The sequence below is a fragment of the Mobula birostris genome, chromosome 19, assembly GCF_030028105.1.
Source record: "Mobula birostris isolate sMobBir1 chromosome 19, sMobBir1.hap1, whole genome shotgun sequence".
Classification (NCBI taxonomy): Eukaryota; Metazoa; Chordata; class Chondrichthyes; order Myliobatiformes; family Myliobatidae; genus Mobula; species Mobula birostris.
In genome coordinates, this window is record NC_092388.1 from 43,056,290 (window position 1) to 43,075,186 (window position 18,897).

Here is an 18,897-nt window from a genome sequence, read left to right on the forward strand (position 1 = left end):
GTCAGGAAACCATTAGGTCATCCATTTCTGTGTTTGAAAGGGTCACTTTATAAGACAAGTAATCTAAGAGTACAACATAAAACAAAATTATTCTTAAAGTAACACCAAATACAGACTAACAAATCAGTTAGCTGTAATTCTAATTGTGGAATTTTGCTCTGCTCGGATTTGCTGCTGTGATTTCACAGAAAACATAAGCACAAAAAATATTTGCCGTCTGTTCCTTAAACAATTTGGTTAGCTTGATGTCTCACTGGTCATATTGGAGATAGTACAGTGCTTTCCACTTTAATGGAGATTAATTTATAATATCATGACCAGATGTAGTATGTGATTTATGTTCTTACAAGTAAGGTTGCCTTTATAAATAAGTTATGACCATCTCAGAGAGTGAGATATAAATCATACAATCAGACAAGCAAGCTATAAAACCAGCCAAGCATGTCTTTTTGCAAAACAGTGGTCAATTTTTCCAAAAACTTATTTCCCCCAATTTTCAAAAACAAACATTCATGTTGTTTTGGAGGTGCTTGCAATACCCACATTTATCCTCAATCCCCAGTTGCCCTTTAGATGTATTTCAGATGAGGCACGTGTACTTAAGATGCTCACACAATACTGTTACACTGGAAGGTCCAGGAGTTGGACACAGCCATGATAAAGGAGTGCTGATATGTAACCAAGTGGTCTGGTCTATGACTCAGAAGGGAACTTGGGATTGATGTCATGCTTGTGCATGTGCTTCTCATGTCCTCCAGGTGGTAGTTTGGGAGGTGCTTTCAAAGCAGACGTGGTTAGTCACTGCAGTATATACTGTGGGCAATGCAGCTGCAAAGTGGGGGTGGTAGAAAGAGTGTATATTTAGAGTAGTAAATGGCCTGATGACCATGTGGACTGCTTTGCCTGGATTGTTGGAGTCCATGACAAATAAGCACAAAGACATCCATGAGAGATGTGCCCTCAGAAATCAAAAGTCATTAATAGAATGATAATGTTACTTGGATGGTCAGGCTGGCAACATTCAAGAAAACCAGACCCGATTTTGAGAGTTCTTCGGAATTGAGAATGCACTGCCAAGGAACCTGCTAAGTCTCATGAAACAGGCAAGTCGTGGGCCTACATTTTTAGGTGCAGAACTCACCCTCCACATTCAGCTAGCACTAGCATGCTGGAGTAAACCAGTTGGGTCATTCTAGTTAAAACAAATTTCATTTGCATTAATGTGAATTAAAAAAGAGCAAAATTAAGTCTTTAGCTTTTATTTTTAAAACTATTTCCAAGACATTTGAAGAATTTGAAATTACTCCATCCTGCTGCTAGCCTGCAGGTCACCCTTGGGCAAGGTGTAGCACCTGCTTAGCCCCCCCCCCACTCAAAATCAGGGCCATGTGAAGCCATGGGAGCAGGAAGTGGATGGTCATATGAGCAGCTGGTGCATATCACAAGACCACTAACACTAGGCAGACAATCTCTGAGGAGTATCGGTAATAACTGTAATCAACGGTCATGTAAAGACACTGCCCAGAAGATGACAATGGCAAACCACTACTGTAGAAAAAATTGCCAAGAACAATCATGTTTACGGAAAGACCATAATCGGCAATGCCATTCAACACAGCACATAATGAATAACAAACTCATTGTAAGAAATTATATAGAATTTCTACCTCTGTGCAATTGATAAGGAAATCATTTTTGGGAAGTATGTAATTCAATAGCCAGAAAAAATTCTAACTGTCTGAATTATGAAAAAAATACATAAACTATAAACAAATACATTTTGTGCCATAGAAAGTGGAAACAGCTATTCAATGCATGTGTTCTTTAATTTCCTCAACCCACAAAATGTTTTGAGATCTGTTTGTTTTTCCTCTTCCATCCCCTGTGACTCTTTAAATTTCTTTATGTCACAATAAATAAGTAAACTGTTTGCCCAGATTCTAAGTTCTTGAATTCTCTTGAGACTATACCTCCTTACTACCATCTCTATCTTTGAAAGGTCTCTTAAAAACGCTTTGCCTATATGGGTCAGAACAAACTTTAGTTTTAATTACTCATATGCAGCAGCTCAGGGCATTTCAACAATGTATTATAAATGGTATTATTCGATAAAAGATTGGAAATGTGTAAACAGCAGAGGAATTCAAATATTCTCCTCCCTTTCCCTCTACCAATCTACAACACACCACCAAAAAAACTATATCAATTTTGGGGAATATGGGTTTTAATTAACAACTAGAAATAAAGAAGATAAATAATCTGTTTTAGACTAAAACATTTCTGTCCCAAGATTCGTGTATATATATTAGAGGAAGTCTTGGGTGAGTATAAAGGACAACAGTGCAGTGATCGTGAAGGATAAAGGCTCGAGCCTCTACACCACAAGCATGTTCTTAAAAACAAGTAAGAACTTCATTAGACGTCGAGTCAAAGAATTAACTTTAACAATGACAATGAAAAGTTGACCTCTCTCCCACCACCATCTCACCCTGAAAATTACTACTATGATTAAGTAAATAATGAACAATTGCTGGCTTACAATTAAAGTAGCTAAACACACTCTAACAATATACTGACCTAGGCAGCTTGAACAATTTTATTCCTGAATGTATAAATTACAATCTAGTGGCAATTATCAAAATGGGAAGTTTGTTTTGTATACTTAATTGCGTATCCTTTGAATGGTGAGGAAATGGAAGTGCCCTTTCATGAAATGTAATTTTATTTCTACAATGATCTCATCAAATGCAAATTACTGCCTTTAATCCAATGCTCTGCTTTATTAAAGAACATGACCAAGAAATTCCTGCAGGCAACTGAAAAAAGGTGGTGTTATGCATTTGAAAATGTGTTTTTACCAGAGTAAAGAAATACCACATCCATTGGGAAATTCATTTCCTGACTTTGGTGTGATTTTTGTTTGTCCATGTACTCGTGATCTCCCAAATGACGTCAACAGTGTTATAACACGCAAATCTCAGCTCCACAGTAATTTTCAAAATCAGTGGTCTAAAAACTGGCAGTCCATATTTATTCATGAAACAGTCAAGCCTCAGTAATCCCATTTCCCTCGCCTTCATGTAGAAATCTGATGTTAAGCACAACCTTCCATGTGTCTTGACTACTTTACCCTTGGGAGTCAAGGGCATGGTCAAGTTCATAATTTGAGCAGGACTGCAGGTTGCTGCTGTGGAGCACTATGGCATCTCACAATTTCCTATTCATTTCTAGTTGGGTGCAGTCATACTAAACTTCATACTCAAACAGAAAATACTTCATCACTTTTTCCTTTTAATCATAGGAGAAGGAAGGGTGACCACAGAAAATACTTGCAACTCCAGGCATTCCCAAATGGCATGTATTTATTGTCTGTACTTGTGTCATATAACTTCTACAGAGACTTCCCTCCTTATATATCCTGGAAATATCCTTTTTGTCCCAAAATCTAATTCAATACTGTCCAAATTACTATTCTTATTTAAATATTACAAAATCACAATGTCATAATAAGTCATTTTGTTGTCAATGCTTGTCTGATTGGATATTTATGAAATACCCCATACCAAACAGTAAATCACCTTTTTTCTCAACTTTGGTTTCTTTTATAAAACTAATTCATGAAAAATGTGTTTCTGGTTCGATCGGCGTTTATGACTCATCCCCAACTGTCCTTCAGATCTGAGCACTGGGTTTTCATGTGGTTTCTTTGGAAGCATTGTTACATTCCTGAGTGTTTTGTTATGCCTCTTCAATACTATTCAGAAGTGAATCATGTGTTTGTGGCCCCAAACTTACTGCAAGGATAAACATACTAAGGTCTGAGTTTGTTTCCAGGCTAATATCACCAATAGTGAGGCCATAGTTCCCATCAGCCAACTTTATTGGAGAGTCCACGTTATCTGCCAGTCTACTCCAAGCTCTGACAGGTAAAGAGATTACCAGACAGAGAAGCCAATTCAAGCCTATGCTCAAACCTCCTTCAAGCAACGATTCCTTGGAAACTTTGGCCCATGACTTGAGCCACAAGGTGAAGTTCACTTGTATAAAACTCGGGACAGACCACACTCTGAGTATTGTCTTCAGTTCTAGTTACCTCATTACAAGAAAAGTGTGGAAGCTTTAAGAGGGTGCAGAGGAGCTTTACCAGGACATTGCTGAGATAAGAGGACATGTCTTATGAGGAAATGCAGTGCAAGCTGGGGCTTTTCTCTTCGGAGCGGAGAATGAGATGCAACTTGATAGATATGTATAAGTGATTCGTAAGGCCAGTGATGTTGTGGGGATGGAACTGGACTCTCTCACGGCGATGTCTGAAAAGAGGATGCTGTCCAAGTTGCATGCCATCTTGGACAATATCTCCCATCCACTACATAATGTACTGGTTGAGCACAGGAGTACATTCAGCCAGAGACTCATTCCACTGAGATGCAACACAGAGCGTCATAGGAAGTCATTCCTGCCTGTGGCCATCAAACTTTACAACTCCTCCCTTGGAGGGTCAGACACCCTGAGCCAATAGGCTGGTCCTGGCCTTATTTCCTGGCATAATTTACATATCACTATTTAATTATTTATGGTTTTATATTGCTATATTTATACTCTATCCTTGGTTGGTGCAATTGTAACGAAAACCAATTTCCCTCGGGATCAATAAAGTATGACTATGACTGAGATTATAAAAGGCATAGATAGAGTGGACAGGCAGCACCTATTCCCCAGGGCAACAATGGGTAAATGTGAGGAGTATCCTTTTAATGTGAATGGTGGAAAGTTTACAGGAATGTCAGAAGTAGTTTTTTTAAAAACTGAGAGTGGAAGTTGCCGGGATTGCCTTGCTTGGGGTAGTGGTAGAGACTGATACATTAGGATAGGCATATGGGTGAAAGAAAAATGGAAGATTATAGGCCAGGTAGGAGGGAAGAGTGAGATTGATTGTGGAGCTGGAGAAAGGGACAGCACAATTGGTGGGTCAAAGAGCCTATTCTGTGGTGTACTGTTCGATGTTCTATGACTGCTCAAAATGAAGGAGTACTAATAATGCCATTGAGAACCTGAAGTCCACTTGTCAGAATACAGAGGACCTGCGTAAGGGACAGGAGTGGTCATCGTATCATAAACTATCCATCCGCCCACTCCATCAGGCACATCTTCCCATCTGAAAAAGTCAACAGCTTCCACACGTCTCATTACTCACAAAGCCCTAATGGAAACAAGTCATTCTCATTCCTGAAGGGTTGTCTGAAAGGAATGGCTAGGCATAATGAATAACTGACTTACTTCTCTGAAGGATATTAGTAAAAAGTGTGTGTCTGTATGTGTTTCAAAGAATGGTCCAGCAGTTTCATGTTCACTATTGTTCACTGTTACAGACTCTAATATTTTATTTCCAATTCTTTACAGTAACTAAAACTGCCTCAACAGCCATGGTAGGATATAAATTCCATTATCCTGATAACAATAATCAGGCCAGTAACCTGACTATTACCCTATTATATGCTTGATTTCTCAGACATTAGAGAGTCCCAATCCAAAAACCATGAAAAAATTATTTCATGAGCTTCCAACTGCTTTTTATATATTTTCCAATTTGGCAGTCCACTGCACCTCCCAAAGTGAAAGCAGCAACTATACGCAGGACTACCATCTGATAACAAGCTATTTCAATTGTACCAAAACTCCTTTCTGAGATTTTTGAATCTTTCAAACTCAGCACTCCACTGTGCAAATCCCATAGAGAGGAATTCACGGTTCAACTGGAGTATCTACTAATCAATTTATTTATTAGCTCTTTAATGCAATACAAGCAGTCCAAGTTAAATAATGATGTTGTTCCTGAGAATAGGCCACAGGTTTATTTCTTGGTACGTCGGAAACATCGACTTTCTGTAACTACTCATATTGTATCACTCTACATGCTCTTGTTATAACCATTTCATTCATTTGAATATTCAGCAAAAACATGACCCATAATTAAACTGATGAAATATACAGCGGTGGCAACTTTATCAGGCACTCCCTGTACCTAATAAAGTGGACACCAAGTGCACGTTCATGATCTTCTACTGCTGTAGCCTATCCACTTCAAGATTCAACATGTTGTGTGCTCAGAAATGACCTTTTGCACTGGTGTAATGTGTGGTTATTTGAGTTACTGTCACCTTCATGTCAGCCTGAACCGTTCTGGTCACTTTTCTCTTATCTCTCTTATTAACAAGGTGCTTCTGCCCATAGAACTGCTGCTCACTGAATGTCTTTTTTTGTTTTTTGCACCATTCTCTGTCAACTTTAGAGACTATTGTGTATGAAGACCTTAGGAGATCAGCAGTTTCTGAGGGACTCAAACCACCCCTTCTCCAACAATAATTCCATGGTCAAAGTCTCTTGGACCACACTGCTTCCCCATTCTGATGTTTGATCTGAACATCTTGACCACGTCTGCATGTTGTCATGCATTGAATTGCTGCCACGTGCTTGGCTAATTAGACATTTGCGTAAACGAGCAGGTGTACAGGGAAACCTAACTCAGTGGCTGCTATGTATATATTGTGTCTATTCATTAATGAATACCATGAGACATGCTATTATGACTATCTTGAAAATGTTTTGAAAATGTGCGGGAGTATTTGCCTCAATTCAGATTACCATAAATCAGACTGTCTGTAAACCAGAGGAGCCCAAGAGTGTATTCTATCATCCATCAGCATCCTCTGTTCTTTGATGAGGGCAAGTTAATACAGAAAAGTTTCGCAAACACGGATGTGAACGGACCCAATGCTTTTGCTGTTATATTGAGAACTGATGAGGTTTATTCAAGGAACACTTCTGAAATGAGAGTTAAGTTATTCCTCATAATATTTCTCTTGTTCCAAACTCCTTGCAATAATATCATGAAAGCTGAAAGCACTTATCCTAATAATTAATTGATAAGAATAGAGTCATCGAAAAGTACAACACAGAAACAGGCCCTTTGGCCCATCTAGTCCATGCCAAACCATTTAAACTTCTCATTGATAAAATATACATTCATCTTCTGGCACAGCTGTTAGTTTGGGTCCATTGTCAGTTTCAGCAAACAGATGCATCCCAAGGTTCAAAACACAACCCTTTTTGATCATGGACTCACTCTCTGATAAGCAAGAAATTACTTACTTTTAAGACATCAAACCCTGAAGTGGATAGACTACAGTGACAGAAGATCACAAACATACACTCAATGTCCATTTTATTAGGTATAGGAAGTACCTAATAAAGTAGACCACTGGGCGTATATTTCATTATGAAACCCTTTTTACTGGGCATCTCTAGAGTCATGGTTCTTTTAACCCCTCGCTAACTACCACTGGATTCAGCGATGAGAAAACCACCTTTCGCAAACTCCTTCCATCTAGGGTCGGTATAACTTGGTCCCAACAAAACCGGAAAATTGGAATGTCTTGACCACCTGAACCCCAATCTCTGCGAATACTGCATAATTACAGTTCCCATGCAATTAGCTGTCAGATCATACACTGCATACAATTATAAAGAAAGTATATTTAGAAATTTCTGCTTTATCGAAAGTTAGCAAGAATAAGAAAAGAAAAAAAATTAAAAAGGCCCATTACAATTAAACCAGTCCAAATGTGCAGCTAAGTTGGAGCTCATCTCGATGTTGCCTTTAACTCATGCACTGGACCCATGGTCTGTGTGAAAGCACATACCACTTTCTGATTGTTGTTTGAAATCTATCTCAAACAAATGGGCTCCCCCACAGGAGCATTGGTCCTTCCTCCTTAAAGCCATTCAGCTGCACAAAGCACCTTGTGCAACAGGGACGGCATCCTCAGCCATCTTCCCTCCCGTCTTCTCCCAGCAACAGCCAAAAAGACCTCAATCCATATGAATGTCCATCACAAAAACCTCTCCACCTAGCCTTCTCTAGAACCTTCTCCCAATACCACCATCCTGATTGGCTGACACAACATTCCTAAGTTGAACAACATAGTCCCTTTTCTTTAACTCAAACCCAAACAGGCTGAAAGCAGAACAGACTGCTCTTACAGAACTGTTAAAATGAAATACCTACAGCACAGCAGTAAAAATCTTAATCAGGGCATTAGTTAGTTTAATTATGGGTAGTAGGCAGAATATTCAATTGAATGAAATAGCTATTACAAGAAATTTGGATAAATTATATTCCATTTCTACATTCACAAAACTTACAAAAGTCAACCTAAACGTAGTGCTAGCATCAAAGACCAACCAAATGATGCACTTTTAAGTAAATGCACATCAGGAATGAAAACCAGGAACAAACGTTTATCAGCTCACACAGAGGCAAGGGAAAAAAAAGCTTCATAAGAATTGGGATACTGTATATATAGCAGAGTCTTGGATGTGTTTAATTTTATGGAGAGCAGAAAGCAGAGAAACATCCAAGCAGGTGCTAAGATAGGCATGGATGAATGGAGGATAAGCAGAGACAGGAGCAGCAGTTGCATGCAATGTGAATGAGGTAGAATTGGCAGCTTTGATGGTAGAAAGAATGCAAATTTGAAAGTCTACCCTGGAACAGGAAACGAGGACTTGAATAGCTAGGTTCATCTTCAGAAGCAGATAGAGTGGTAGGTAGTAAAGTGAATTAAAGTCAATAGTATTGCTGAATTGAATAATTGGTTTAAGGAGATTTCTCTTCATCCAGCGCTTGTTCCTTTGCAAGTAGCAAGACAAATTCTGAGGCAGTGAGGCAATCAAGTCAAATCTAATATAGACTTTTCAGACGATGACACCATGATGCAAGGAGTTAAACTGTTTCGGAAAAAAATTTCAAAATCTAAGGCCTAGGTAGCTGAAAGTACAGCCACCTTCAGCGGAGCAATGAAAGCAGGGACGTGAAGAAAGCTGTAACTAGAAGTCTTCCAAGTATGGTAGGGTTGGAACAATTTAAGATATATGTAGGAGAAAGAATATATAAGTACTTCAACACAAGACTTAAATCTGAGGGGCTGGTGAAACTGATGCTGTAGAAATGATATGAAGCTTAAAAAAACATACAGTTGGTATCTCACTGTAATTCTTCACATTAAATAAAGGCTATCATGACTCCATTATTTAATTTCTGCTATTTTCAAACTCCAGCAATGCCGTGAAGAGCAAGGAAAAAAGCTCTTCAAGGAAGCTGGTTAATGTATTCACACCAGGAAATACATATTGATGTTAAATAATTGGCTACAACTGACATTAATATAATATAAATCTCCTCATAAAACATACATTCAAGCTGTTTTGAAGAAAATGATTTGAAGAAAGGATATGTTCTAAAAGCTGTTTTATTTCCTCCATACAAAATACCTTCAGAAATGTACATCAATTGAACACAGTTATAAGGCTCAAAAAGCAACATATATCTGAAACATTCTGTGCTTTGTGTTATTGTATAACTCAAATGGGCAAAAGTATACAGGATGTTTCTCCACCACTCCACACCTTGTGGTTGTGGCTTGAACTAGCCCTCTGGCTACTGCATGTTTCCTGAGGTCCTGCTGACATTCTGGAACAGTCATTTCAAGAGGTGAAGCAGACCATGAGTGCCAACCCAACCCAAGTGGCAGGAAGTGACAACTATCTGTCCTAACGGCCTTCTGACGGATTGTGCTGCCAGGTGACCACTGATGAACAGAGACACAAGTTAATATATGTATATACACTTAAAAATTAATGGAAAGTAATTCCACAGAAGCACATTTAACATGGAAGTAACAACAGTGGTGTTAATTACAATAACATTTAAGGAAACCATTTTAATGGATACACCTAAGAGCATATCAAAGCGGTGGGGTCTGGCTCCAAAAACAATGCTTGGCCAATCTAAGTGGCAGGCCGGATTGAAAAGGTCAGGGTGTTGGAGTCAGCTTGCTGCTTGGCGAGGTTTACTCACCTCTGCGCTGAACTGAGGCTGTGGCCTGCATCTAAAGCACTCCTGGAGCAGCTGCAGTGGTGACTGGCTTTCTGTGTGTGAACTCACTTTTATGAATTTTAGTTCTGAATGTTATTTGCTTACTTTTTATTGTTTGCACAATTTATTCTTTATTTTTGTACATTGTGTTTGACGGTCTTTTTTAATCGGTTCTATTGGGTTTCTTTTTTGGTGACTGCCTGTAAGGAGACAAATCTTGAAGTTGTATATAGTACAACTTCAGTACTTCCATTCAATTGAGGTGCAGTTGGTCCCCTTGACTAACTATGCAATGCTGTGGACTCCGTGACAAGTGGAGGACAGAATGAGAAGACAGAATTCCTTGCTGGTACGTGCGCTAAAGAAAGTCATTGATCCTCTATAGAACCTCTGACTAGGTGGCAATGCAACCCAGTTAAACATTGGATCGATTGCTTTGAACAGCTTCTTACGTTCAATTAACTTGACCAATATGATTCAGTTCTGTTGCTGAATAAGTCTGACATTCTATATACTATAAATACATAGGTTAAAATGTGGAAAGCCAGACTAAAAAGCAGATGGTTCTTTTGGATGTTCAGGTTTTGGTTTCATAAATGCTGGGACAGTTTAACAATATTACAATTTCCAAGACACATAAAAAATCCAAATGCAGCAGACACTTCTTGGATTTAAGCTCCACTGGGTTAAACCTCCCCTTTAAAACCTGAGAGGCTACTCTGTAAATAAACAATGAAATAAAACTGCAGCATTTTCCCGAACATCACGTCAATGTCATGAGGTAAAAAGTGTGTTGCTAATTTGTGCATCGCAAGTTCTCTCACACAACTGTGCGATTATGAAAAGGTCTGCACCACGACTGTGGTTGTCAGATAAATGCTGGCCAGAACAGAGGCAGCCTTGTTCATCTTTGAATGGTGGCATGGGAGACACCTGTGGATTACGTAAATCTCAATTAAACATCTTACGTGCAATTTAACATCTCACCTCTAATACACACCTCCAACTGCACTCCCTCAATACCAAAGTAATGTCTCAGCATTCAAGCCTCTACAATGAGAGTTAACCGTGCACATCCTGGTTCAGAAGTAAATGTGTTGATAAGGAGCACCAAGTAACACAATATATGTGGCAGAGTGAAGCAGCACAGTGGCACAACTGTAAAGCTGTTAAAGCAGCCTGTGTTCAACCTGATCTCTTCTGCTTGCACATTCGCTGTGACAAATGGATTTCCCCTGGGTGTGCCAATTTCCTCCCAAATCCCAGTGATGTGCAGGTTGCCGGGTGAATCAGCCACTGTAAATGGCCCCTAGCGTATGTGATAGAATCTGAGGTACGGTAAATTGATGGAAAGGTGGGAGGAATAAATGCGGTATTAGCGTAGGACTGACTAGGTGGGATGAAGGGTTTGTTTCTGTGTTGGATTCCACAACTGCAGGCATTACAAAAAACTATGTTGAAAATGCCATCCCCATCACTGTACAAGTCCAGACATTACTTCATAAACATTGGGAGCTATTCGCTCCTGAAAACACAAGGGCAGAAACACACCTTTGCTTTTGACTAAATTGGCATAAACAAAGTTGCGCGTTAAGTTACTATGTGCTTCCACTTTGTTACTGAGACATTGACATCATCCCCATAGCACAGTGGGACACATACAGTACTGAGAACCACACCAATAATCCAAACCATCTCCTCTCACTGGCAACTGCTGACAGACAGATAAAGTTGCAATGTGGCTAGTATATGAACACATCTTGTTTGTTTCCACCTCCTTATATAATGATAAACTGAATAAACAGCAGTTAAAGCTATAATTAGCAAATATCACCTTCTGCTTACTCCAGCATTAATAATAATCATTTTTGAAGCTGATAAGAGACTGACAGAATCACTGTCACATGCGTGGATGTTTTAATAGGATTTCAATCCCACCACTTGTGCTGGAAAAGCATTGAGGTTTTCACCAAATGCGGAAAAAGTTTCTCCACAGCTGGGAATGGCAGGTCAAACAGTGCAACTCTTGAGATTATTCACTTAATGTAACGATTAATTCCATTGGGTACTCACCTCTGCCTTGATCTTATTGTCTCCGAAGCACAGGTGCTGGAGGTAGGCTGCTGCATTGGATTGCACTGAAGGGAACTGATGTTGCAACATCTGAATGACCTCTGGCAGCTCAGGATCCCGCCAGCCAAACTCCCTGTAAACATCCACATATTGTGAAAAATGTATGTAACACTTCCATTAAAATGATTCTGCATTATTCTAGATCTAACTTATGCAGTAAGGCATGCAATATTTTCTGAACACTGCACAGCCACCTTAAATAAATGCATTCTATATTATTCTGCATGTTTGCTTGTTTTTTAGATGCTGGAAGTGAACTCTGATATGGGCATTACATATCTCACCATACACGAATTAGACTTCATTAAAGACACTTAAATCCTGTCAATGAACTATATCATGATTAAACCTGTCCATGAAATCTCCCTGGAGATGATAAATTTTTGTACTCTCAAGATCCAACAGCACATAATGTTCCGGCCTCCAGAGGTACAGTTCACTTTGTATGCAGTTTGTTTTGTATGAATATCACTTTCTGTATGTAAGCTGTGTTTTATAGCATTACCTGCACGGGTAATTTGAATTTAATTTTGAAGCACACAGTGGAAAGACATCTATCTCCATCCTCTCTATCTGCCCTTGAAACAGCAATATCTGTGAGTCTTAAGTTTTGTTAATATCGGTAAACATTTATTAGATGTATTTTGAAGGAAGCACAAGTTTATCATTTATTGTCGTACGATGAGTTTACTCTTCTTTACACAGCATAGTTAAGGAGTGTTAGATGTGTGTATTACCTTAATTAACAGTGACTGTGAGAATAATACAGTATTAGTATATTCGGATGCACAACGATTCTGTACTGAATTTAATACATATTTTACTTAACTTTCTGCAGTTACACAAGTAAGGTCTCATTAAATGCCCTGAAGGATGCTTCCATCTCAGGTGATATTTGGGAAGTTGTTTCACTCACTGCACATATCTGCACTGTGAGGGCAGTAGAGATACCTATTAAAAGTGGTTTGAAATGCAATGAGAGGGACAACATACCTGTAGATAAACACACATCAGCCAAAGAAATGAAGAAATGAAAATGAATTAACAGCAATATTGGTACTGCAGTAAGATATTCAGACCCTCAAGCAATTTCCTTCATTCACTGATATTATATCCCAACTCTACCAATTTAAATTCGCTCCATAATGGTCCTATTTACAAATCACAGACCTGAAGTTAATAACTGAGCAAACAACTGCTGTTTCCTGTGAGAGTGTGGGTTGCAATTCTACTACCATTTGTGTAAAAGAGTTTAAACAATGACCCTCCTCTCGACCCATTATCAGAAAATAAATCCCCTTGTCAATCTAATCAATTACTTCCAATATGTAAAAAAACACAAGTCATAAGGAAACTAAGTTGAAGCAAAAGCTGGCCATTTGGCACCACACCTGCCTCCAACCTTGAGCAACACCATGGCTAATCTTAACTCAGCATCACTTTCCCAACCAATCCCATTATAGCAGCCAATTCTAACCAAACCAAATTGCTGCGGCTGGCGACCCCCACGGATTTGTTATACTTGTATGACATGCCCTCAGCTGCAATAATGATTGCTCCAAAAGTCGAAGATACGCACTTGATCCTTTATGAGCAATTAGCAAACATACAATCTTGAAGCAATGAAACCTAAGTGTACCCAAATGTAAGTGTAATTGAAATGACATCCGTCAGCTCCCTGCTGCAAACCACCACAATGCACGAATATGTAACTTATTCCCTTTGCTCTTACCACACCCGCCATCCACTCATGTGAGTAGTTACCATAATAAATGTGCACAAAAGAATACAATGCTGATAGAGAAGAGATGCTTGGCTCCTGCACTCATAATTCCCTCATTGCCAAAAGAGCTATGTCTTCATCTGTGTCTTGACTATTACTTAGCAAGTGAACCTCCACAGTTTTGTTGGGCTCTGAATTCCAATTATTCACAGTCTTCTAGATGAAGAAATTTCTCTCACACACACAAAAAAATGTAAAGATTTGTAAAACAGATAGTCATTCAGGCCACCATCAGTGGTAAGAGAACGAGAGATGTTTCAGCTCAGAGAATCTTGGTCTGCTGAAGTGACCAAGTCATCCCTCCCACATCGGTATTTAACCCTGCAAGCAGCCAAAGAGCTCCACCTGCCTATTCACCTCCGCCCTCACCTCCATCAACGCCCCAAACAATCCTTCCAGGTGAGGCAACACTTCACCTACGAATCTGCTGGGGTCGCCTATTGTGTCTGGTGCTCCCAAAGTGTCCTCCTCTACATTGGTGAGACCCGTCGTAAATTGGGGCACCGCTTCATTGAGCGCCTCTGCTCCCTCCATCAAAAGCAGAACATTTTAATTCCAACTCCCCTTCCTGTTCTGACGTGTCGGTCCATGGCCTCCTCTTGTGCCACAATGAGGCCACCCTCAGGGTGAAGGAGCAACACCTTATATTCTGTCTGGATAGCCTCTAAACTGAAGGCATGAATATCAATTTCTCCATCCGGTATAGATACTTGATTCTTCCCCTCTCCCTTTTCTTCTATTTTCCACTCTGGCCTCTTACTCAATTGCCTATCACTCTCCCTGGTGTTCCTCCTCCTTCCCTTTCTCCTGTGGTTCACTCTCCTCCCCTATCAGATTCCTTCCTTTCCAACCCTTTATCTGCTCCCCCCCCCAACCACCACTTTCCGCTTTTCCTGGCTTCACCATTCACCTTCCTGCTATCCTCCTTCCTCTTCCCCCCACCTTTTTATTCTGGCATCTTCCCCTTCCTTTCTAGTCCTGAAGAAGGGTGCAGGCCCCAAACGTGGACTGTTTCTTCATTTCCATGGACCTGCTGAGTTCCTCCAACATCTTGTGTGTGTTGCTTTGGACATCCAGCATTTGCAGAATTTCTTGTGTTTATGATCCACGGTATTTTTTTGATTTTTACTTACTTGAATATATATTTTCTCTTCTCTGCACTAAATGCCTAACTCCTTATTCTGAAACTCTTGCAACTGTTTATAGACATCCCAGCTAGAGGAAGTGTCATGCTCACACATACCTTGTCAAGCCTCTAATGAATTTAAAAAAAAACCTCTGATTCTTCTAAATGAGTATTAGCACATAGCACAGTCTATTCAAATTATCCTTGTATCACAAGGTATTTGCACTTCATGAATTAATCTACTGTACTCCATTTATTTTTCCTTTGCAGTATATATATCTTTTCTTACGTAGTAAGAGTAGACTTGACCACAATATTTCAAATGTGGTCTCACACTAGGACCGTAATATGACTGGAGTAAGATGTCCTTAGTCTTGCACTCAATCCCCTCCCCGAAGTAAAGATCAACATACTATTTGTCTTTGTAATTGCTTGTTATTTCTGCACATTTTATTTCAGTGATTGTGTACAAGAATTTCCAAATCCTGCTGAACATAAGCACTTCTCAATCTCCAACTATTTAAAAAATTTTTCTCTTTTCCTACTAAATTTTTGTTGTCATTTTTCAGCATGAGATTCCACCTGCCTTTTCATCTATTTGCTTAACCTTAGCCTTAAGAACATTAAATCCCATAGTACAAGCTTTTAAACCCTGGTAACATTCTGATGAATTCCCCCAAGCCATTGTACCCTTGCTAGGCGTGATTCCTTTAACCAGCAAGAGTGGTCTAGATGATGTCCAAATCTACAAAATTGAAAATAATTCACAAATATCAATTTTGATATCCCATTCCTCTAATTTCAAAGTTTCAAGGTACATTTATTAACAAAGTATGCATATAGTATACAACCCTGAGATTTGCCCTCCCACAGGAAGCTGTGAAACAAAGATACACACTGGAATCCATTTAAACAAAACATCAAACACCTGACAAACAAAAGAAGATATCACACAAACAGCAAAAAAAACCAAGCAAATAACCTGCAGAATATTAAACATCAAACCGCAGAGAGCCTGAAACGGTCCAGGAATGACAGCCACTGAGTCACTTCAGTTTAGCACTGCAGACCACAGCCGCAGAGACAGTTCCATGCCGAAGTGGCTCAATCAGATTGTGCTAATAGCAAAAAAGGGTAGCCAGAAACCCAAGGTACATGGACTGCAGAGTCCTCCAAAAACGAGTCCACAAAGTCTACCATTTTATTTGTGAATTTGATTTTTCCTGCACCAACTAATATATCTTAGTTATATGCTTACATTGACTACAGGACCTTAGAAAGCCTGTGAACCCCCAGTGTTTCAAACCATTCTCTACTCTTGGAAATAATGAGGATCTATAACTTCCTCACAGCAAAATAAATGCTTGAGGTACAAAAATGTATGAAGTATAGATTTTAAAATTGTATAAATTGCAGAAAACACAATGGCCCAGATTTTGTTATCATTCTACATGACAATGCTGGCAATTGGCCATACAAATACTGCTAATACCGCATGCTGTTGGAGCAGTGTTGCCAGGATAATCAAGGACGACCCACCCAGCCAACACACTTTTCGTCCGTCTTCCCTTCAGGAGAAGGCTCAGGAGCTTGAAGACTCGTATGGCCAGATTTGGGAACAGCTTCTTTCCAACTGTGATAAGACTGCTGAACGGATCCTGACCTGGATCTGGGCCGTACCCTCCAAATATCCGGACCTGCCTCTCGTTTTTTTTGCACTACCTTACTTTCCATTTTCTATTTATGATTTATAATTTAAATTTTTAATATTTACTATCAATTTGTACACCAGGGAGTGGGAAGCGCAGAATCAAATATCGCTGTGATGATTGTACGTTCTAGTATCAATTGTTTGGTGACAATTAATTATAAAGTATAATTAATTAATGTGGAAGTCCCACCCTTGCAGAACAAAATCCTGTGCTTCCTTTTACAATGTTTAGAATTATTTAGTGATTTTACTTCTTTTTTTCAAAAGAAAATAATAAAACTTGCAATCATAGTTGTTAAATATTTCAGAATGGTGAGGACATTTGATATACATTGACAAATGTAACAGTTGGCAAAAGTTGGAGATACGGCTTTGTCAAATTTTAAAGCTTATCAGAGTAGGGTGTTCTGATTTATCATCTTGTCATTTGGGGTCCTGCTTCCACTCACTCCCTTACCAGTTAGCTTCAGGATAGTTTTGGCCAACAAGACTGGCCTATCAGGGCTGGAGGGAATACACCAGGAGCAATGTGGAATGCAAGAGACAAGGTCAAGTGGCCAGCCGCACTCAAGGGGAGTCTGTGCCTGTGTCTTGATTCAGTCACTGGTTTGATGGAGACCTGGAAATTATGTTCATTGAGACCAGACTGCATGGCATAAACTGAGTCAAAGTACAAAGTGAAATATTCAGTGAAGGGTTGGCTAGGATTAGACAAAGGGTAACAGAGACCAACCATGAGAATGGAACTGAGTTGGACAGAACCAACAATCTCCAGAAGCATCTGAGTAACTTAAAAGATTAACTATCACCAAACAGTGCAAATGATGCTAAAACAGCATACTACACACAATATATCCACTGTACAAATCTGGACATTTCATGATCCTCCTTTACAACATTCACAACTCATGGAATTGTTGCAACATCTATCTGGAAACTCAGTTGTCACATTTCCATTGGGCTAATTTTTTAAAAATTTATATTTCAGCTCAAGCAATGTCAGGATGCCCATGGCAACTTAAATACATCTTCAACCATAGTGATTATTGCTGTAATATAGAAGAGGTCAAATACCTACAAACAACAATGAGAAAATGATCACATACGTTTTTCCCCTTAATAAGGTTAGTCCTGCACTGGGGTCTTTATCATTCACCTGAGAACACAGACAACATCTTGGTTTAATAGCTCACCCAACTAATGTCATCTCCAAAATCACCCTAATAAAATGCTGCTCCAGATTATAGATTCACAGAGTTATGCAGCACAGAAACATACACTTTGGCCCAATTTGTCCATGCCAATCAAGGTACCAAGTTGAACTAATCCCATAATGCTCTAATCCTTTCCAATCTATGTACCTGTTTACATATCTTTTAAACATCACAATTGCACCCACCTCTACCACTTCCTCTGGCAGCTCATTCCACATACCACTCCTCAGTTCCCCTTTAAGTCATTCTCAACCCACTTTAAAACTATACCCTCTGTTCTTAGACTCCCCTGAGAAAAAGGCTGTGACTTTCTAGCCCATCAATGCGTAATTCCATGAACCTCTAAAAGTTCATCCCTCAGCCTTCTAGCACCAGGGAAAACAATCCCAGTCTATCAAATGTCTCCTACCTCATGTCTCTCTTCTGCACTCTTTGCATAGTGACCAGAATTTCGCACAATATTTCACATGTGGTCTCACCATCAGCTCGCTTTTCACTTATGACTGTGACACCATATTCAAGATTGCTAATGTCACTGGCCAAATCAAATGTGGTGATGAATCAGCATATAGGAGGGAGATTGAAAATCTGGCTGAGTGATGCCACGATGACAACCTCTCACTCAATGACAGCGAGACCAAGGAGATGACTATTGAGTTCATTGGGAGGAAACTGGAAGTCAATGAGTGAGTCCTCATTGGAGGATCAGAGTAGGAGAAGTTCAGCAACTTTAAATTCCTCAGTGTTATGCAATGTTGGCATTCATTTCTAGAGGAATAGAGCATAGGAGCAGGGATGTGATGTTGAGACCTCACTTGGAGTACTGTGGGCAATTTTGGTCTCCTTATTTAAGAAAGGATGTGCTGACGTTGGAGACGGTACAGAGAAGATTCACTAGAATGATTCCGGGAATGAGAGGGTTAACATATGAGGAACGTTTGTCCGCTCTTGGACTGTATTCCTTGGAGTTTGGAAGAACGAGGGGAGACCTCATAG

The 18,897-nt window shown here is 39.5% G+C and overlaps 1 protein-coding gene across 6 annotated transcripts in view; it reads right to left on the reverse strand.

The window, feature by feature from the left end:
- LOC140212554 (catenin delta-2-like) overlaps nucleotides 1–18,897 on the reverse strand; it is a 579,924-nt gene that overhangs the window by 167,963 nt on the left and 393,064 nt on the right. For all 6 annotated transcript variants that reach the window (XM_072283519.1, XM_072283517.1, XM_072283520.1 and 3 more), the window contains one exon: nucleotides 12,008–12,140. In XM_072283519.1, coding sequence (XP_072139620.1) covers nucleotides 12,008–12,140 — 133 coding nt within the window. The remainder of the gene's footprint in view (nucleotides 1–12,007; nucleotides 12,141–18,897) is intronic.